Raw genomic sequence first — 21,283 nt, 5'->3', positions numbered from 1 at the left:
GGATGGATGGATGGATGGATGGATGGATGGATGGATGGATGGATGAGTAAGATAAATAATGATAAAACTTTTAGGGGCAAAAACCTTTTCCAGAGAGAATCAATTAAGCATAACCAGTGAAATGTTGTTTCCTGTAACAGAATGTCTGGTCGTAATGTTCTAACAGCAGGTTTAACCGAGGAACAAAAACTATTTGGCGTCCAAAGCTTCATAATGAGCTGCTCTGTTCGTGGGTGTGGAGTTACCCGCGGACCGTGGGAACCCCGGGCTCCGAGCGGAGCGCTCAGATCACACGGAGATGTGAACAAAACCAGGCAGTGGAGGAAGGAGGCGGAGGGAGGCTGATTGAGAGCAGAGTGAACCCTTCATTGTCTGACCCACAAAAACATCTGCTGTGAGCAGAGAGCGCGCGCCGGTCCAAATAAACCCAGAGAAAATTACTGGTTGATCCACATCTAGGAGGAGCGCGTTTTTTCCTTTGCCACGCGCTGAACACACGCGCGCACACGCCTTCCGAAGAAAATAACTGCGCCCAGACTGCTTTTCTTCCATTGGAGGATATTTTTTAAAGCACCAGTTTTATCAAGATACTGTGTTGTTATTTATAAGTAAATATTAATAATGACATATTTTAAAAAGTCATCATCGCTGGAAATTAACTAATTCATAGAGATGGCAGGTCTGTTGGGCTCTCTGAATATTCATCCCCACCGCAGCAAAGAACAGACAGACTTCCTCTCATATTTAATCTTTCACTCTGATAAACCGCAGCTCGCTCTTATCGGGTCCTCCATCTAACGAAACATTAGAGCACAGAGAGATCGTGATTCCTTCCATTAGTTTTTTTCTATAATTAGGTCTATCTATATTTATTTTCAAATGTTCTGAACATTTTTATAATTTTGTTTAAACTTACCCCGCAAAGGAGGTCCATCTCGCTGTGTGTGTCCTCTCCCCGGCAGCTCGGTGATGAGACCGGGCGGGTTCAGCAGCAGCTGCTGCAGCAGCGGGGTCTGCACAGAAGGAAACCGCAACTCTCGCGAGATTAGAATCCCATAAGGTGGTTCGCCTCGGCCTACTGCCCTTACTATAGAAATATTTAGTGACCAAAATTCCATTTAGAAAATATATATATATTTATACTGTACCTGAAACTTAAGTTTTCTTAAATAAAGTTGCAGAAAGACTCGATATTTGCACATTTCCTTAATAAATATACACCAATAAATTTAGAATAACAGCATGTACCTATGTATAACTTTGGTCATGAAATGGTTAAAATACTTCCTGATTAACAGCGACCTATGAGTCCATATATGGGTCTGATGCAGGGATTGTTTGTGTTATGTTTCCTAAATTAGAAACGCAGAGAGTATTTTTATACTCTTAATAGCATATCAGTACTTTACTAGACCTAAAATTCAGGGGCGGAGCTAGATGGAGGGCCAGGGGTGGCCATGGCCACCCTCAGCCAATCATTGGCCACCTCTGTGGCCACCACTACCATTTATTTCCCTCTAATACAGATAGTGGAAGCAGTAATACTCTCAAGTGGTATAATCAAAACATTTATTTTTTGTGGTTAATTATACACATCAATAAACTAGCATCAAAGATGATAAGTAGAGAATTCATGCTCTTTTCAGAACTAGATTTTGTGTTATATGGGGTAAAGAGAAAATGTGTGTCTGAATTATGTGTCTCTGCAAGTCATCTAGGGCTACGTTCACACTGCAGCCTGAAGTGACCCAAATCTGATTTTTTGGCCCATATGCGACCTGTATCTGATCTTTTCATGGCTGTCTAAACAACACAGATCCGATTTTTTTCCAATGTGACCCAGGCCACTTGGCTATGTGGTCCTGAATCCTGATCTTTTCCAATGCGACCTGAGTCTGAACGTCCAGGTCGCATTTATCCGACCTGAATGCCATTAATACCCGACAGTGTTCACCATTCTGGGTCTTGCTACGTAATAGCAGCAAGAAAAACAACAACCATGGCAGATGATGATGCGCAGAGCAGCGTTTATATCTAACCGTATTGAAAAGATTGCTAGATGCGAGCCGGCACCACCATCCATGTTTACTTCCATAAACATAGAGCATGCTGGCCTGTGATGTCATTGCGTCCTCTACTGCGCTACTTGCATTCTATGACTGCAGTTCACACAGGAGATCACATACAAGTCTCATATATTTGGAAAGATGAACGGCAATGCAAAAAAATCGGATTTCACAAAATAATCGGAATTGAGCATCAAGGCCTGCAGTGTGAACATAGCCTAGGAGTCTTCAGTGAAATCAAAGATAAATAACAATTTTAATAAAAACTTAACAAATAATCAATTTATGTAGATATTAGTGCTTGTAAAATATACATTTTATGCATAATGTTTATTGATACAAATAGGTAAGTAATGACAATGATAATTGATTTATGCCCCAGAACTTAAAACTGAGTTTTCTCCACTACACCTTTTATCTAGAAATTCCGGATGTTTAAATATATGCGTCTATTTGTTAGGAAAGGCTGTAGGAAAGGATAGTTTGTCTTTATTTAGAAAATATGGATGTTTTGCTTGTTCATTTTCCTGTTGGAACAGTGTAGATTGACCCTGAGGTTCTGGAGCCTATCCACTTTCGGTCACCTCTTAGTGTAAATTGCTTATTGCCTGGCCACCCTTTTTTTTTTTTTTACTTCAATCGCAGCATAAGTCTAATGGCCATGATTCAGAGGATTTCAGGTAACATTAGGTGTATCAGGTGGAAAATGGTAAAAAGCACAGACCAGAGAGAAATGAAAGTGGTTACTCTGTAGGGGCTTGATGATGGACAAGTAAAACATGCTGCTTCAAACAATGGTGAAAATATAAAATCAGAAAGGACTAAGAAACTGGACAGAAAGCAAATTACAGTCCACTTATTTTAAGTAGTTTTACCAGATATATAAAATGCAACTGAGTATGATGACTATAGAAATGTCCATCTTGTGCATGTATATCCATACCCCCACCCCCCTGCTTACATGAAATTGAGTAAATAACAGCAGGAATGTTAACACTTATTGAGATTGTTTGGTTTTAAAGGCTAACAGCTGCTTGGAGGAAGGATCTGAAATGACACTGGAGCTGTGCAACTGCTTCTTGCATGGGGTGGTGGGAGACTTATGTCCAACAGTGGTGATATTTTTACCAGAGTTCAGTCTTTCACCACAGGGGCATCCTAGAACAGAGCAGGAATTCCTGATGAGCTCATGTCATCGCTTCCTCTCAGCTGGAGGTAGATAAAAGGCTGCTATAACAAACTACACCACATTAATGATGTCATCATAGAGGGATTTTGCTAAATGTATAAGCACTGTTTGCAGTTTAATCGAAGAAAGAATAAACAATAAAGATGATTAGGGTCACATTGGACAAAAACACTCATTTACAGTGGAAGACAATTACTGATGTATAGCAAGCTGAACCCTCCTTTTCCTCTCCGAGTTTTAGTAGTGGCAGGATTACACTGTGTATTTCCTAGGGATTGATTTCAGTAGATGGGGGAAATAAACACAGGTCAGACAGGGATAAAACAGGCTAAAGACAATAATTTAGATATTCAGTGAATCTGATGAGGTGTCACCAAAAAAGATTTAGAGTTTAATACTCGGTTTTAGTTTAATAACTTGATCAAAGATCATCAGTGCGTCTCTGCTGCTTTGCAGCAACATCCTGGGTGTGAATGATGTGTGGAGGATACTAGGTCTTTCTGTTGGTGCTTAACTTGTGCATCCAACAACAGCAAACACTGAATGCTTTAGTGTCCATCTTTATATCAGACTGATCATGGAAAAAAAAAATAAATACAGCATTTTAAACCTCCGGGGGGAAAAATAGCCCTAATACAATTTGGCCAATCAAAAAAACAGAGATGGTTAGACTACCCAAAATTGTACCTGGCCAAGATTGTGACAACTTAATCCTTTTCTTTATTTTTCTTAAGTAGAAAATCATCATCCAAGAATTTACTCAGTAAAAAACTATTTGGTAAAACAGCTGCTTCACTATCGAGTAATAGTTCAGTTGCTGTAAAGACATCTAAATTGTCCTTTCAGCATAGATTCAGCAGTGGTACGGAGATAGAGCAGCCCGACTCATACGTAAATCTGTCTGACCCAGATTTAAGTCTCAACCTAGAGACAGTCGCTCTATGTCCCCGCCCCTTTTCATTTGTTCTGTTTAAAGGATACTAGTGCAACAAAATGAAAAAATCAAACACCAATGAGTTTTAATGTAGAGCGGTTGCTATAAGAGCAAAGCATGTTCAATGCTGACAAAAATGGGGATATAGAGGGATGAGAACTGTTGGTTCCTACACATTTGAAGTCATGATAGACCCACACTTCAATACAAATGTTTTTATATCTTTTCCTAGACTCATGCAGACTTGGAAAATACCCACATTCCAACTGTTAAAACATTTTCCAAGTCTTTACATGAGTTCTGCTTTCTGGATGTTTATAATTTCATTTGGAATGTCTGAAAATAATTTGTCTGCTAGGGTTCAAAGTTATGCATTTCTCTGGAGTTTTGGGAATAAAAGAAAAAGAACAGTCCAAAAACAGAATTCTTTTCTATAACCATGTCTTCATGTGAATGTTATCAGAGGAACACTTTATTCCAGAGTTCATGTTTTTAAATAAACTTTTAGCTAGATTATATTGGCATTTAAAGCAAAACATGAAAAGAGCCCTCCCTCTAATAAAGAAGCAGTAAGACAGAGCCAGGTGGTACTGTAGTTTAAATGTTTATTTAATGTTATTCCCACTGCGCACCCCCTCCCTGTGTGAAAGCATAATCTGAAAGGAGGAGGAAACAGGCCACTATAACGCCACATCAGCACGTTTATTGACAAGGCTACGTGTTCAGTCTCTAAACCTTCTCTATGCATTGGAATGGCACTCTGTGTCGCCTCCAAGCAACACACAAGCATGACGAGGCTTGTTAGACAACCCCAACAGCAAGAAGGTCCAATAAGCTGAGGTTCACAGTTGGTTGAGTCCTGAAAAATGATGATTACTAAATATCAAGTTCCACAGAGAAGATTGGGAAAAAGATTTTGAGGGAGAAAGAGATGCAGCTTTTATGTTCTCTTTCCCCTCAAAGTGGCTGCTGATCCACAAGGCCTGTTGCTATGATATCGCTGAAGGTGAAAATCGAAGCTAAAGAGCTTGAGATTCCCAGTGAGCCGTCGTCCTTCTCCAGTCAGATGCTCCGTTCCTCTCTGCTCGCTCTTCCACACAAAAACGGATTGGCTGCAAAACAACACAGAGGGAGGTATTAGACACAGGGTTCATAGGTCTACGTATAACCTAAGCCTAATAGCTCAATATAAACTCAGGTTAGGAGTTTTTCAGCCTACAATTGACAGTGTTGGATTATATGACGTGATTATTTCACATTATGCTGTTTTAGGGACATATGTGCAAGACCAACGACAAAAATAGCTTTGCTCTGTAAAAGCCAAAAACATTCTTAAGATACATTTACATGGAAAAGCTTCACGTTTGTCATCTAGTTTTTTAAAGAACTGCTGAATTTATTTAAATTGTGTTTCTACTTTCAATAATGGAAATAATAATTTTAGAAATCAAAACATTTTTACTATATTACCTTAACCATTATAAACATCACACTTCAGTTTGATTGGCATTTTCTTTACCATTTATTCAAGTTGCTTTCCATTCAACAAATAAATCTACAAATGATAACGTGTATTACACTGCATGTTTTGTGAATATATTTGATATAAACAGAGGTTCAAATTCATATATTTGTCCTACACAATATCAAAAATAATATTTCATTTAAATCTTAATGTTTTCTATACTCATACTATATAAGAATTAAAAAAGGAAATTCTTTACCTTTCTGGACTTTAGGACTAACTAACAAACCTGTGATGGTTTCTAACATCACAGCAGAGAAATGCATTTCCAGCAAAGCGTTTGCCTTATGTTTATTAAATCTGTGTATAAATGCATCTATAAATCCTAAAAATCTAATGTGCAACATTAATGCATCCCATTAGTAATTATTATTCCAATAAGTTCAGCATCTGCTCAGAACTTACCTGCGTAGCGGACTACAGATCTCCGAGGGGAATGATTTCTTCGTTGATAAAAAACTCAATAGTCTCCTCCTCCCAGTCGTCCACGTTGCTGTCCAGCTCATCGGTGTCCACACCTGAAGACACGAGGACAGCACAGCGGTTTCCAACCTGACCCCAATGACCACAAAGGGTTGATTGATGGTGGAAAAAATAAGGAGTTATTTCCCACCTCCTCTGAGTTCAAGGCGGATGCTCTTTTGGTCATGGTAGAGCTGCTGCGCCTCCTCCCGGTAGCGACGGTACTCCTCCATCATGGCCCTGCGCTTGTCCACCAGCTCCTGCTCGCACAGACAGAACACACAGAGAGCTCCATCAGAAAAACCATGTCAGAATTTCACAGACAAAACCATCAATTAAACTACCAAGTTTCTTTAGGATCAGACATTTAGACACAAAAAGAAACAACCTCAATGGACAAGAAATAAAGACATTTTTAATGGTAAACCCCTCCCTTTTAAAGACTTCAGATTCCACAGCATGAAGAGCTTCTACTGTCAGGCTTTCCTCTCACATAGGAAGTACTTCCAAATCAGTGCTAGTGTTCGTTTTGTCTGCTCCAACCCTCAGTCGGCAGAAGGCCACTCACAATGAGCCTGGTTCTACTAAAGGTTTGATTCTTGTTGAAGAGGAGTTTTCCTCTCCACTGTCCCTTCATGCATTCTTTCTTTGTCGACAACTCATTGAAAGAGACAACCCAGTGTAACTAAATGCTCTTCCAGGAGGAGCAAATCCTGCAAAGTCAATGACTGGATGTAATTATCTGGATCTCCTTTGATAAAACGCTTTTAATCTGTCTGGATGATCTCACTGAGCTCTCTCTGAAGTGTGTTGTATTAATGTGTTACCCTCCAGGGATGTATAAATAACATGAATTAAACGGAATAAAGTTGAGTGGATTGTTCAGGAATGAGGATGAAATTAGACTCAGTATGAATGAAGGATGGAAAGATTGATGGAAGCACAGATGCCTAAACTTTAAGACTAGAAGGTTAGGATAAAATAAAAATACTTTCTATATATTGACAAACAAGAGAAAGGAAAAAGGCGAACAGATGAACAGATTGATAGAGGATGAAAAGCAAGCCGATCAGACTGACTGGTGTGAATCAGACAGAGGAACAAACAGATGGTATAATTGATTAATGGAAAAATTGACCACATGATCACAAATTATAGATTTGTTAGTTTGTATTGGTTTGACTAACAAAAGAAGAAAAAAAGTTGTTTATTCATATTCCCTTTCCTCTTATGCTTATCCAGATATGGATATACTAGTTTCAGACTTTTAATGAGTCTAAAAACCCTTTCCAAAGAGCCTTAATATCAGAAAAACTAAAAAAAAACACACAAACAAATCAAACCTTTGACGCCTTGGACTGGCTGAGGCGATCCTTCTGCTCAAAGATCTTGGAATATTTCTTCAGATCCTTTTTGATCATCTTTAAGAGATTTAAGAAGGTTTAATCAGAAATCTCAGGTTGCAGCTGCAGAAGGCAAATTGTTCAGGTCCAGCTGTACCTTGATCTGATCCCCACTGAGCAGGGTCGGAGGTCTGGGTCGCCACAGCAGCTGACAGAAGCGATCCTTGTTGTTTTTCTGAAGCAGACGTCCTTGGAAAGTCCACAGCCAGTATGCGTTGTCCACCTGATCCCAGAGAGGAGGCAGAGGACATTAGAGAAAACCAACATTAGTCCTGAGGACAAGTCTCTCATCTACCAGCAGGAGGCGCTGCGTACCTTGTGGCTCCACCAGGAGACCGAAGTGACAACGTATCGCCCAGTTGGGTCCCACTCCACATCAGACGCCATGTAGTGCTCGGCTATGTTCATCATGGTGCAGTCCGAGGTGTCCACGAAGGCCAGAGCTCCGTTCATACTGAGCACAGACATCAACATGAAGATGAGCACATTTCCAGGCATCGCTGGTGTTCAGAGGAAACAAACTGGGAAGCCTCAGAAAAGCGTTAGAATCAGGAGCTTAGCTCTCATATGAGGTGTCAGAAAAATGTTTGGTTTTTCATCAGCGGCTGCTTTTTTTTTGTTTCACACAAAAACACTTTTAAATCTGACCTCCTGAGTCCTGCCAGCACCAGGAACTGTCCCTGTGGGCTCCAGAAAATACTGTTGGCCTGCTGCTTGTCAAACATCTCTGCAAACAAAACAGACCAAAACATTACCTTAAAAAAAAAGAAGTTTAGAAAACACCGTTTTCTTCTTGTGTATCTGGGATTCACTCACTTATCAGCTCTATCTTGCCGTTGTTTTTGACGTGATAGAATGAGGCGTTGATTCTCGGAGACTCTCCGTGGAGAACTGCAAATTTGCTGCCATTTGGCTCCCAAGCAAATGCGATGATGCTTTCTGGAAAGAAAAAGGTAGAGACAAGATTTACAGGGCGGAACCTTTACTAGATAACTTCTAAAGAATAAAAACTACACTGCATATCTATACAACACTTCTTCAGTGATCAGTCTTCAAACCTTCATTGATAAAACTAATGAAATGGAGGGAAGATTAAACAAAAGCATGACTGAAAAAAAAGGGGATGGAGGAGACAATAAACAGAACCTTCAGAATCGAAGAGTGTTTCTGCTCTCAGTCTAGCTAAACAAAAATACTTTACAATTTACAAAATATAAAAAATTTTTTTAACCAAATACCAAGAAAAATAGATCTTAGAAAGTATAACCGGTACTTTTCCCGGTTGTGGATATTCAATTAATTAAATTATCCAAACTCAAACAAATGTTCCAAACTTTTCCTTACCAGGGTTCTTTGCTACTTTTTTTTTTTTTTTTTAAAGGGGGAAGATTTACAAACACTATTTGTGTGTTCTTACCCTTCATCTCCACCACATCAACAGGGACTTGTTTTTCCCTCATCCTGAAGATTTCAAAGTTGGTCACAACACCCTGAAAACATGGACACACACAAAAACATTAGGATTTTGGGGTTATTTGGAATCTAAAATGTGAGCAGCTTCCCCAATTCTTTTCTAGTACCTGTGTTCCTTTAGGAGTCCTGTCCACTTTAACACACAGGTAATCCCCGTTTCTCTGCCAGTGGAGCTTGCAGTCGACAACATTGAAGAGATTGCGGACACGGATCTCCTGCCGGGAAGGAAGCTGCATCAGAGTCACTCTTGCAGGGATGTTCTTGTCCTCGGGTACCCAGAATGCAATGATGTTGTCTCCAGGAGACCAAGAGAAATCCCTGCAGACAAAAAAGTAAATACTCTCTATGCATGCAAAAGTTTTTTTGCAAAACTGATAAAAACATTTCAGTATATCTTACTTGATCCCAGTGATCTTGAGACTTTTCTTATCCAATAAACCCATTGACTACAGAAAGAAAAAAGCAGAAATATTCCTTTAGGATCATGTTTCTACATATGTTGAAAATAGAACTCTGCTGTTTAGATTGCCTACTGGAGTCTCATAGATGCTTAGCGTGTCTGTAGTCATCCTTGCAAAGAACTTCCCATCATGGCTCCATCTGAAAGCAATCATTTACAATTACACTCATCACTACAGGAGAGGCAAACCTTTGTTATCAGGTAGCATTATAGAAAGAAGGTGGAGTTCTGACTTGAATATCGGCCAGTGTGCTGAGCTCTCGCAGTGGAAGCCTCTCTTCTTCTGTCCTGTCAGGATGTCCCAGATGATGATGGCCTGTGGATCCTCCTTGGTGTCCATCAATGGACTAAATGTCACTACATACCTAAAAGGAAAAAACACACACAATCAAGATTCAGACAGACGGTGATGGTTTGGGTTCAACTCTACAGGGAACTCAAAGGATTAACTTCCATAATTCTCTGAAGGTGTGGTTCCACTATTCCAACAAAAACCTCAATTACCCTGAGCCTCCTGCTTAATCTCGTCTTGGTCTGCTTGGTGTTAATGTAATCACATCTGCTGAAGCTGTGTGGGCCGATCCTTCTTAATGTTCCCTACCAGAGTTCTGCTGCAACACTAGAATCTGAACTTTTAGGAGTTCTGGATAGCTTGTTAATCTAATGAATAACTGCTCCATATTTAGCTTACTTGATGGGATTTGCAAATGACCTTTCAGTTCAGTCGTCTGTGTGACCTCACCCAGCAGGGAAGGAGGGGGCAGCTCTAGGATGGGTCAGAAATAGGTGAAACAAGACCAGTAAAGTGTTGATTTCAGAACGCTTCATAGCAGCTACAGCCTAAAACAGCAGTGAAACGGTCTATTATGGGAATGAAATCTGATTATCCCACTATTATTTGGGCAGGAGAGGAGAAAGATTTCAGTCAGAGTAAGTCTGTTCTCTTCCAGAAAAGAGTTGCTTGGTATACCGCTACTAATTTGGTACTGAAATTTAAAAAGGGTGCTATACAGCATTTGGCTGGGTTCAGTATTTACAGCAGAGAGGACGGGGAGCAGGTTGGGGAGAGAGCATGAGACCCGACTGCCAGCGAAGTTGTTGCTATATTTAGAGAGGTTCAGGAGGAGTTTCAGAAAAGTGACTGGTGACTTTCCTCTGTGCTGTTTAAGACTTCAGGAACAACACATAGGAGCAATGATCGTTTTTACCGAGCAGTAAGAAAAACAACCCACAATATAAAATATCTATTCAACCATTCTGTTAATGAACAGCTAAAAAGACATGAGATTAAAGTATGAAGCTTTAGTGTATTCTTCAACACGTTCTAATCATTTGAGACAGGAAATTGAAAGAAGACAACTAAAGGTGTGCAGAGTTCTGAAGTGGTTGTTGGATAAAGTTCCAAGTTACTGCAGTGTAAACTGAGGCGGTTATTGGAACTATAGAGAAGGTTGCAAAGATTAAGGAATTAAACCAATGCAGCATCCTATGAGAACAAAGTGATGGCCAGTTGATAAATCAATCCAGATTACGCCAATGAGTGCTAGCAGACAGACTTTTGACAAAACAGGTGTTCAGCTAAATGTGCTGAGTTTACAGAGAACATTCATGGAGGCATTCTTGGTGATTGCATCGCCATAATCTAAAATAGCGATGATTATTGACCTAGATGTGCTTGTCAAAAAGGAGAAAAGACTATCTTTTTAAACAAGACAATGAGAGTGCAAAACCTGATGTCTTGGAGCCACCTATCTAAAAACCTCATAGCTTACCTCTCACATGGTGAGAAGTCAATGAGGGACACGCCTTGATGACTGAACCTCTGGATCTGTTTAAACTTCTCTCCGCCCCACAATGCAATGCCACGCTGATGGAAGGTGGCCAGGTAGGTGCCTTTGGGAGACCAGCGAACGTACGTCTCTGTCCAGCGCTGCATCCAAACACAGACATATTTAAGGCTTCTGCATATCCTCTCGCCCTACGTAAGGCTGCAGGCTACGTACCGCTCTCTCCTCAGCCAAGATCGGGTCTTTGGCATCATTTGCGAAAATGGCCGTCCTCTCGCCGGCTTCATAGATAACACTGTACTGGTCCCGGCAGTCTGAGTCCTCGATCCAGTGACGCATGTTCCCCTGCATAGAAAAAACTGTTAATAACGATTTCCTGATTAAAACGACACAAATCAAAGAGATAGCAAAATTAAACTGACAAAATCTTTGAAGGGCTGTTTCTCTGGAGCTTCCCACTCATCAGTGATGTTCATATACCTGACAACAGGATAAAAGAGGGAGAACTTGTTAGTTAATGCTACAGAGATGCATGCAGGCCAAATGACCGATGCTTCACGTACTTATCAAAATCAGTGAAGAGGTTGACTCTGAATGTATGCTGTTTGTCCAGTTTGTAACCATCTGCATTCTTCACTGCCTCCACAGCTTGAGTGGGAGCAGCATACTCCAAAAAGATGTACCTACCAAGAGAGAGAGTCCACTTAACATCTTAAACTCCACCTACTAAAACAAACAAAGAAAAAGGTGGGAGCAGAAGGCCCTGACGGGTCCTACCCTTTGGTCATGCCTTCGGCTTCAGGATAAAACTCGGTAGTGATCTTGCCAAACTTGGAGAAGATCTTGTGTATGACGTTTTTCAGTTTATCCAGCCGCTCTGGGCCGACCTGCGGGACGTTGTCCACCACAACCACAGAGTCGATCCCATCAGCCTCCTGAGGTTTCTCCCTTAGGACGTCCTCCAAGAGCTCTGAAATTAACAAACAGAAGTGAGTCATTGGTTCAGCCAGTGAACACCAGCTTTTTTTTGCTTTAAATAACCCGTTAACTCGTCAATTATTTTCAAATTTCTTTGGGCAGTGGGACACTCCATTCTTTTGTAAGAATTTATGCGACTGACTATCTGCCAAAGAAACTGTTTTACTCTCTCTCTTTTTTTAACTATAGTTACAAATAAACATGGGTTCTATAAATATGTTACTAGTATTTAAAGTATCAAAACTTATTTTTGGTGCTATTTAAATGAAGAATGAATATTGGTGAATTGTTTCAGGACCATCCAGTTTAAATCCATAATGTCTACATTGCCTCATGCATAATAACAGTAAAATCCTTTAATCTTTGGGTTTAATGAACATGTGAACTTGGATTCATCTCATTTTGGACCTTCGTCGCCTACAACCTGCTTTTAACTCATTTGATAACAAGGTAGTTCAACTTTCTAAGACATATCCATGTACTTAACTATTGCATACCATCTTGGATTTATTGTTTTCCTCCTGATGATCACCTGTTAGTCGTGTTGTAATCTTTTTAAGTGATTTATTGGTATTCATCCACTGTTAAATATGGAAAAAAATCCATTACATTTTGTAAATCAAAGAATATAAAACCCTTCAGATGGTTAGGAAAAAGGTTTTTGTTCCAGAGTGCTGCATTTGCAATCTGGTATAAAAAAGGCTAAAATAAAATTTGTTTTAGATACTATATAGACCAACATTTATCCACTGATTTAATCAAACAACCTAAAGCAGGGTTAGATTTTGGAATCCCTTTGCTCATAAATGTGGGTGTGTTCAAATTAAGAAATGGGCTGATGCTTTCTAAATCAGTTATAAAGGCAAAATTATCCAACGGCCGCTTTTCCTCTGGCGATCTACAGGTACAGAAAGATTTTTTTAATCTTCAAATGGACCAAAACATTGAAGTTCCCCTAATTTGCTTCAATAACAACCAACAGCCTGCATTTGAATACAATGCAAAAATGGTTTAATTTTTAAGTCATCGTACAATAATGTATTAATTTAGGTTATTTTCTTCCACATAATGTGGTCAGATAAATAGTTATCAATCTAATCCAAAAATATACTTCCATCTCTATTCAGCTAAATACCCAGCCCCAGCTATAGGTGAACGATTTTACAATAAATTTCTAAGCTAAAATTATTCATGTCACTTTTTGAAATAACTTGTAAAGGAAAAAAAAAAAGATGTTAATGTAACTGGAGAGACAGCAATACACATGTTTTGGTTTTCCCTGTCTCTGCTATCTTTTGGCTTTGGAGACATTTCTTCTATTTAAAATAAATAACAAACACACCATGTAAATCACACCTTAATATGTTATAATCAAACTAAAAATTATAAACCTTTAGACTTTATTATAGATACAATAGTCCTGTTTGGAAGCAGACCGATACATTGGCCGACGAGTAGGGCTGAAACAATCTTATTTATCATGATTAATTAATTATTGAAATAATCGTCAACTTATTTAGTAATGAATGATTAACTGGAGCATAGAGACTCTAAAATGAGCCTTTAGCTGACAAAGAAACCCACTTAGAGCAGTAATTACATCAAAATTGTAAAAAAAAAAAAAACATTTCTTGTAAACAGACTTTTACGTCCATCAGTATGCTCTATCTAGAACTACTCAAGTGGCAACATTTTAATTTCACCTGGTTCAATTTTGTAAAAATCTTCTATAAGGAACTGTTGGTTGTCCGATGATTAATCGATGAATTAAAAAATGAATCGATAGATTAATCGTTTTGCAGAATAATTGTTAGTTGCAGCCCTGGCAGTCAATGTTAATGTTTTTTCTGTTAGATGTCTTACACCATACTGGCAGATGTTGGCTAATTCCTTAGTGCATTCAGCAGCCATGCCTTGAGGTTAAGTAAGCTCCTTACATTTGCCGCCAGTTATCAAAGTTTGCTTTGATTTGTTAATAAATGTTCCTATTTGTTTTATTCGAGACTTGCTTAACATTTGTTACTATAAGTTCATCTGTAATCACATAAACGGTGGACCAGGAGGTAATATTGGCTTCAAAAATCAGCCCTTCAAAATAAAATAAGCAGTATTTAAAGGGGATCGGTCAGGCTGATGTCATAAGAAATCAACATCCCCCTTAAAAAAAACAAAAACAAAACAGTATCTGTGGATCTTTACTTCTGCTGCAGAAAGCAAGTTTCTCCAGTCCTTCCCAAGCATCTGTAGCTTTTTTGTGCAAATTTCTTTCCAGTCAATTACAAATGGAAACACTGCTGCATCTCCAACCCTTTAAAGGGCAAGTTACTGTTTTTGATGACTTGCATATCTCTTACAAATGGAGTCCCCCTGCTTCCCTTGGTGAGGTCTAGAAGCACAAGATCTATATCCAGCCATTCAGCAAAGATACTGCTACAAGGCTGCACATCTTATTTTGGCATTTGACCAATTAGATGAGCCCTTGAATGATATATTACCGACTGTGAATTAAGTGGAAAAAAAGTGGAGAAAAAAAAGGTAAAAAGTTAATTGAAAAGTTAAAAAGGAAATAAGCCTAGTTAACAATTATAGTTAGGTTTATAAACAAAAAAATGTCAGTATCGGCATTAATGCCTCTGAGGTTATGTTGGAGCAAAAAAATTAGTTTCTTTCACTTTGAGTGTTTTTCATGAATTTCTTCTAGAAGCACTTTTGTTATTTTTCTTAATATTTTCAGGCAAGTAGGTGTTTCTTGTCATTACATTGACATTGTTTGCCATCAAAATATCCATATTTTTTAATGTAACAAAGGTAATAAGGTCTTCTTGGATTCAAATAACACTATTGGCTTGAAATTTGGATATTCAAAGGATTTCATTGAGGCCCTATAAAGGGTTAAAGGGTTCTTCTGAATAAAAGGGCTAACATTTGGGCCTTACTTTATGTTTTTCACTTTTATTTCTTATTTGCAGAATATTATTTCATATACATGCACTGATGTCAAACAAGGGAATAAATGAAAGTTTTACTGGGGTGGGGGGTGGGAGTATGTTTATAATAATTAAAATGAAGTTTTAAATATTTTATGCATTACTTATTGGTGGTTTTTAAAACCTATTTAGCATTTAAATAGGAGGAATTCTCCTAAATGGGTCTGAGACCATTTTAACCATATGTTTCCTTAGGTCAAATAAATGGAAATGTATTGCTTTGAATTATTCGTCCGATATACACCAAGACTTAAAAACATTAAGTTTAATAGTTAAAAAAAAAAAGAAAAGAAAAAAAACGGATGGACTGGGAGAGGCTACAGCGGTCGTTCAAATGAGGGGTCCTCAAGGAGAAAATGTTTATTTCAGTTCGTCAAGACAGAATATCTAACCATTATGGCATTTATAAATGTATTAAGTTCCAATAAATAAGATGCAATTAAGTTAGTCATCTGTTCGTCTAAATTCCCACCACTTTAGTATATTGGCTAACGGTTAGCAACAGGCCGGAAAGCCGGCGTTTTTCCTGCCTCCGCTCACCCTCATCCTCGATGTCATCCTCGAAGTCCTCCGGGTCGCTGAAGGAGGGCTCCTCCTCCTCGTACTCGGGGTCATCCACCATGGCCGCCGTATCTTGCATTTACCGAGACCAAAAGATGAAGCTTTTGTGAACAGAGGGGAAAGGAATCCCTGGAAAACGTGAGGCTAGCGATGATCGGCCGGTGCGGCACCATGTGCGAAAATGGACGAAGAGGCGGAAACAGAGTGACGGAAGCGGCTAGGAGGCGCGTGAGAGCGCTGCGGAGAAAACACAGATCTATATACTATAGGGATGGGTAGCCAACAGGAAATTTAAACCGTTAGGTGACACAAGAATAATAAGAATCTACAACCTTGCAGCTTTTCTTTTCTTTTTTTCTCGGCAATGTGAAATTACTTCCCGCGAGATAAAATCGAGATTAACTGAATGAAAAATATAAAAATTAGATTCGTTTTAGCTAGCTGAGGTGATCGGAGGTAAACCGAATACCGCTTAGAGTTTATTAAACGTGCTATTCTAATGGACATCCAGTGTGTTTCAGTCCTGCCTCGGGTGTGTGAGGTGCTAGCGGCGTCAGGAAGCTCTTTACCAGATGACACCAGTCTGGAGAAACTACTAGACTGGTTCACAGCCACTACAAATACTGGTTAGTAAAGACTTTATCATTTATTAGAACATCCATCTATGAAAATAGAATCCCATGATATAGAGCGACTGTATCAGAGCTTTGCAGAAGTTTCTTTAACCCTAAACTAAAGTCACGTAACAAAGACAAAACTTCCATCTGTTAAATTGTGCAATCTACAATAAAAGTCCATCTACATATTATTTGTTTAAATCCAAATGATCACTTAAGGCTACAGTGTTTTTCTTACTTATTAGTAACAAATAGCATCATAAGGACCAAGGTAGGCAGCAGAAATGTCAGGGACAGAGTTTTGTACCATGACCAGGTCAGGTGTTTTTAACTTTGGAGGATCTGCAGAGATCCTCAGCTCAGGTGGAAGAACCTTCTCAAATCAGATCACAACCATCAGATTGGTGAAGTGTGGCCCCGATTGGAAGGCTGAGCATTAACAATATTCAGAGCAATTCTCTAAACCAGACCCACCCAGCAGAAAAAAAAAGAAAAAAAAGATCCTAAACATAATTCAATTCAGTTTATTTATATAGTGCCAAATTCACAACACATGTCATCTCAAGGCACTTTACAGTTCAACCAGATCATACAATCAAATTGATATAAAGTTTTCTATCTAAGGAAGGAAACATAGAACTAGACCTAAAATGGAACACTTTAGACCAGACCATATCGTTGGCCTGAATGGCCTATTCCAAGTCCATCCGTCTAAACTGTGCTGTATCTGCTTTACAAAGAGAAGTGGGCACAATATGTGGAAAGCTGGTAGAGATGTGTCTGTGGTCTATAACTGCAGTAACATGCGGATCTTTAAAGTATTGAATCAGGTGGTGCTATACAAATGCATAACGCATTTCTCAAATTTTTATAATCCTTTTGATTCCAAAAAATGTGGATTAAATTTCCTTCTTCTTTACATTGTAAACTACTTTTCATTGGTCTTATAATGCAATGAGGTTTAAAAAGTTAAGTATTGTATTATATTTCCACATAAAGAATAAATTCATATAATTAGATTTTACTGGATTGTGAAATAGCCTGATTTGGATACCCCCATTAATCAGCTTATTTTTCTGTGTGTTTTTACTCCATGAAGGCGTATCTCTGCTGGAGTCCGCCCCATGTTTGCTTGATTTTATATCCAACGTCGCCTTCAGCTCCACCTCAGGCCCCGGCATCCTTTCTTTCACCCTCAAACTCACTGGTTTGATTGCTGCTTCTGAGGATGGCTTTAAAGCTCTGGAAGTAGGAACATCCAAGTAATCCTTGATCCAGTATCCCCTTTTTCCTCATCCCTTCATCAAGTTATCTTTTTTGCAGGAGTGCTCTGTGTTGAAGCTCATCTTTGATCCTCATCACTGGAAAGAAGCGGGGCTTTGGGAGGATCCATGCCTTCGGATCGGTTGGATCCAGGGCCTGAGGAAGATGCTGCAGCACTCCAAAGCTCTCAGACTTTTTGTGCAAGCTGGTAATTCATCACGTAGCGTGCTTTTTTATTCCCTCTTCGCTCAACAATACTGTCTTACAAGAACACTGGTGTTGTTTCTCTATTGTCTGCAGATCTTATTGAACCACTCCTCCAGCTTCAGACTGACTCAAGCCTGTTTGTTTCTTCAGCTGCCAATCAGCTGCTGGCTCATGTGCTGCTGCTTTATCAGTCTCTGTCCTCTGCTGGATGTAATGGAGCAAATAAAAGGGATTTAGAGCACAGCGGTGTGAGCGAGCAAACCATCATAAGTTGCAGTGGAATCATCACAAACGTCTCAGAATATCTTAAAAAGTCTTTGGTCCTGAAGGAAAGTTCACACCCCCCTCAGAGTCAGCAGATCCTCAAACTACTGACTCTGCTCCTGGTCCAGCTCAGGCCTCCTCTGCAGGAGCAGCTGCTTCTGACTGTCATAGACTCTTTAGAGGAACTGGTGACCAAAAGATGGAGTCTTCCTCTGATGGACGTCATTCTAGCTGCAAACAGGTGGGATGAGAACAACTTTATACCGCTGCTATGTAACCAGCAGAGAAGTTGTTTCTGATTTAGATTAGCCTATGAAAACCAAAATAATTGGAGTCAGCAGTCAGGAATATTTGTTTTATTTTATCACTTGTACTATTGAATACATCAGGAGAACAAAATAAGAGGCAAACGTTTGATTCTGACAAAAAAAAATCACAGTTATAAAGCATCACATGCCTGCTGTGACGCCTTTATCCAAGACTAGGGGTGGGCATTCATCATATTGTTTATCATTATACATTTCTAGTCATCGTAATATATTTATAATAAGGTAATCGTTGATTTATCATCATAAAATGAGTGACAATAAAAGAAAAACTAAATTATTTAACTCTGGCATTAGAAAAGACAGGGAATATGTTTAAATGCGGCTACTGCAGGATGTTTAGTGATATAAATCAGACTTCTCTATAAAACTAGTGCCCCGAAGAAGCCTATTTTGAATTTAAGGGGTGTTTCAGTCACAGATAGAAAGTTACCTAAAATGACTTGAAAGTACTAATGAAGAGTGCTTTCATCAACAATTTTACTTTTATAACAATAGTAGCACTAAATATTCTGATAAGAACCATATCACCCAGACCTAGTAAAGAGAGATGCTGGTAAAGCAGTTAGGTTTTAGACAAATTTTATTGTCATTTTGCATGCACAGTGTGTACAAATCTAAATTTCGTTGCATGCAACTTACAAGAGTTTTATTATATTGTAGCTGGAATGAGATAAACATTACCAATAGAAAATGCAGCAGTAATCAGAATGTAAACAATTTCAAGTAAAGGAAACTAGTTTTAAATAATGTCGCAAAGGGCATTAATAGGAAAAAGTGCAGTGAAAAATAAATATGGTGCAAAATGAAGTAAAACATTGAGCTGCATCCTATTTAAAGGATTATTAAAGTTCAGCAACGATGGTAGTGCAACATATTTTTATATGCTGGACTGATTCAAGACTATATTTTCAAAACTGCAGATAAACAAGAAACCTGAGGCTGAACTGCTGAATTTGAATGAATGGATTCATGTTTGTTTCACAGCAGCCTCCAGGATGATTGTGTCTCAAAGCAGCAGATCGTCCGACTTCTGTCCATCATGTTGTACATGAAGAAACCTGCTGACGTCATTCAGGTTGCAGCTGCCTTCTTACGCAGCCGCCAGCAGTAAGTGCCCGTTTGCACGCTGCAAAGCCGTAAAAACCTTTGATTTTCCCGTTAAAGCAGAGCCTGCTATCTGGTGTTTTCCTCCTGTGGTTGTGTGTTCAGTGATCCCACCCATGCTGCCTATGCTGCTGGAGTCCTGCTGCTACCCCTGGACATTGCTACTGGCATCTCTCTGCTAAAAACTAATTCCACAGGTGAAACTGACAGACTATCTGGTTTCATGCAATAAATGTGTGTAAAGCCCGCCCCCACATTTAAAGCACATGTTCTCTGTTCCAGGAGTTGATCTTCGGATTTTAATGACCGAGCAGCTTAAGAGTAAAAGCTGCATCTCCATGATCTGTGTGTGTCTGACAAACATACCTCAGATCACAGTAATGGTGGGTAAAGTTACCAGACAGCAGGAGCTTCTGCTCAGACCTTCACATGGATCTGATCTGTTTTTACCAACAGGCTCCAGATTGCCTCCCCTGTCCTCAGAGGCTGATCGTCGCTGCAGTTCTGACCTTCCTGAGGTTGTGCCGTGGGGATTCCTCATCTTCATCCACCGCCTGTGTTGAAGTATCCCGATTCGTTACCGGCAGCAGCAAAGTCCAGAAATGTGCCATGGAGGCTCTGTCCGAGCTCAGCAAGAGTCCAGGTAAAACTGAGAAGAAAAACGTCGAACATCTCTGAAACACTGGATAGTCCTATAGGAACGCCTGCTTTGACCTAGTTTTAAGCTAATTCTGATTTACTTCATGTAAACGTCTATTTCATTAAATTTTCTATTTGTTTATCAATTCCTAATTTTTATTTTGTTTAGTTCTGCTGTGTCTTTAATTTGGCTTATTTATGTTTTAGACAATTAATGATCAGACAAAATCTTAACACCTCATTATACATTTTGATATAGGATAAAAAAATTATACTTTTTTTGCGAATTTCTTTTCTATGTTACTTTTTAAATTTCTATCTTTTTGTGTCTTCTGGCTAAAGTATTTTTATAAAATGTTATGTTTTTACGCTTACATTTATTTCAGTTCTTTGCTTTTCACATTGTAGCGACTATCGGCCACCTTTTTAATCGCTTCAGGGTGCGGGGAATCTTGGCATTAACGTGCTTACAAAATGATGTCCAGACTGGGAGATAAGTTATGGGCGTTCCCATTTATTAAAGTCAGTTTGTAAATGAACGAACTATCCTAGTGGCAGTCTTTTATAACAAGTAACAAGATATTCTGTAAAACTTTAAAAACAATCCACTGGACTTGGTTTCCAAGGTTTGAAGACGTTTCGCTTCCCCTACAGGAAGCTTTCTCAATTCCTGGAAGGGAAGCGAAACGTCTTCAAACCTTGGAAACCAAGTCCAGTAGATTGTTTTGAAACTTTTACGGAATGGCTATGACCTGGATGACTGAGAGTCTTCATCAGCAAGTAACAGGATAGTTACAGGTGGACAGGTAATTATGGAGAGTGTGGATATGACAGAACTTAACCAGTGGACGTAGGCTAGTGTGTGCCAAAGAAAGCCGTAAAAACCCTTTTGCCCTCTCCCCTTTATAAAAAAAAAAAACAAAAAACACACCGCCACCAGTGGTAGAGCAAATAAGGTCAGTTTGTCGACCTAAACAAAACACCACCACCCAAACCAAATAAACCACATAAAAACATAGCTAAACCCCAATGACT

The 21,283-nt window shown here is 39.1% G+C and overlaps 3 protein-coding genes across 4 annotated transcripts in view; 1 reads left to right on the top strand and 2 right to left on the bottom strand.

The window, feature by feature from the left end:
- Window positions 1-1,014, bottom strand: part of chst12 (carbohydrate (chondroitin 4) sulfotransferase 12) — an 11,682-nt gene extending 10,668 nt beyond the window's left edge. The window contains exon 1 of the mRNA XM_015377374.1: window positions 917-1,014. The gene's annotated coding sequence lies outside the window, so the exon portion shown is untranslated. The remainder of the gene's footprint in view (window positions 1-916) is intronic.
- Window positions 1,015-4,764: 3,750 nt separating this feature from the next.
- eif3b (eukaryotic translation initiation factor 3 subunit B) lies at window positions 4,765-16,037 on the bottom strand. The gene is made up of 19 exons (XM_015377361.1): window positions 15,805-16,037; window positions 12,077-12,269; window positions 11,863-11,982; window positions 11,722-11,779; window positions 11,516-11,644; window positions 11,285-11,442; window positions 9,746-9,877; window positions 9,586-9,652; window positions 9,452-9,498; window positions 9,160-9,370; window positions 8,997-9,069; window positions 8,396-8,518; window positions 8,228-8,306; window positions 7,895-8,033; window positions 7,677-7,802; window positions 7,520-7,597; window positions 6,328-6,436; window positions 6,120-6,232; window positions 4,765-5,301 (listed from the first exon to the last, which is right to left on the bottom strand). Exons 1-18 carry the CDS (start codon window positions 15,902-15,904, stop codon window positions 6,132-6,134), a joined length of 2,043 nt encoding a protein of 680 aa, XP_015232847.1. The 5' UTR covers window positions 15,905-16,037; the 3' UTR covers window positions 4,765-5,301; window positions 6,120-6,131.
- A 128-nt stretch (window positions 16,038-16,165) lies between these two features.
- brat1 (BRCA1-associated ATM activator 1) overlaps window positions 16,166-21,283 on the top strand; it is an 8,682-nt gene continuing 3,564 nt past the window's right edge. The window contains exons 1-8 of one of the 2 annotated variants that reach the window (XM_015377360.1): window positions 16,166-16,451; window positions 17,542-17,690; window positions 17,766-17,913; window positions 18,006-18,417; window positions 19,493-19,612; window positions 19,715-19,806; window positions 19,892-19,992; window positions 20,066-20,252. In XM_015377360.1, the coding sequence (XP_015232846.1) occupies window positions 16,325-16,451; window positions 17,542-17,690; window positions 17,766-17,913; window positions 18,006-18,417; window positions 19,493-19,612; window positions 19,715-19,806; window positions 19,892-19,992; window positions 20,066-20,252 (1,336 nt within the window). In that variant the 5' untranslated portion in view covers window positions 16,166-16,324. Of the gene's footprint in view, window positions 16,452-17,541; window positions 17,691-17,765; window positions 17,914-18,005; window positions 18,418-19,489; window positions 19,613-19,714; window positions 19,807-19,891; window positions 19,993-20,065; window positions 20,253-21,283 lie in introns of both variants that reach the window. The other variant, XM_015377358.1, reaches the window with a different exon arrangement.

The sequence above is a fragment of the Cyprinodon variegatus genome, unplaced genomic scaffold (assembly GCF_000732505.1).
Source record: "Cyprinodon variegatus isolate N-32 unplaced genomic scaffold, C_variegatus-1.0 Scaffold152, whole genome shotgun sequence".
NCBI classification, from domain to species: domain Eukaryota; kingdom Metazoa; phylum Chordata; class Actinopteri; order Cyprinodontiformes; family Cyprinodontidae; genus Cyprinodon; species Cyprinodon variegatus.
Note: the sequence above shows the minus strand (reverse complement) of the source record. Positions and strands in the feature narration are given on the sequence as shown.

What these genes read in the sequence shown, in the direction of transcription:
- eif3b (XM_015377361.1), bottom strand. Translation starts at nt 15,904, where the DNA reads ATGCAAGATACGGCGGCCATGGTGGATGACCCCGAGTACGAGGAGGAG. An exon ending in GCCGAAGGCATGACCAAAGG is followed by an intron (nt 11,983 to 12,076) that starts GTAGGACCCGTC and finishes CTCTCTTGGTAG; the next exon opens with GTACATCTTTTTGGAGTATG. An exon ending in AACAGCCCTTCAAAGATTTT is followed by an intron (nt 11,645 to 11,721) that starts GTCAGTTTAATT and finishes TTTTCTATGCAG; the next exon opens with GGGAACATGCGTCACTGGAT.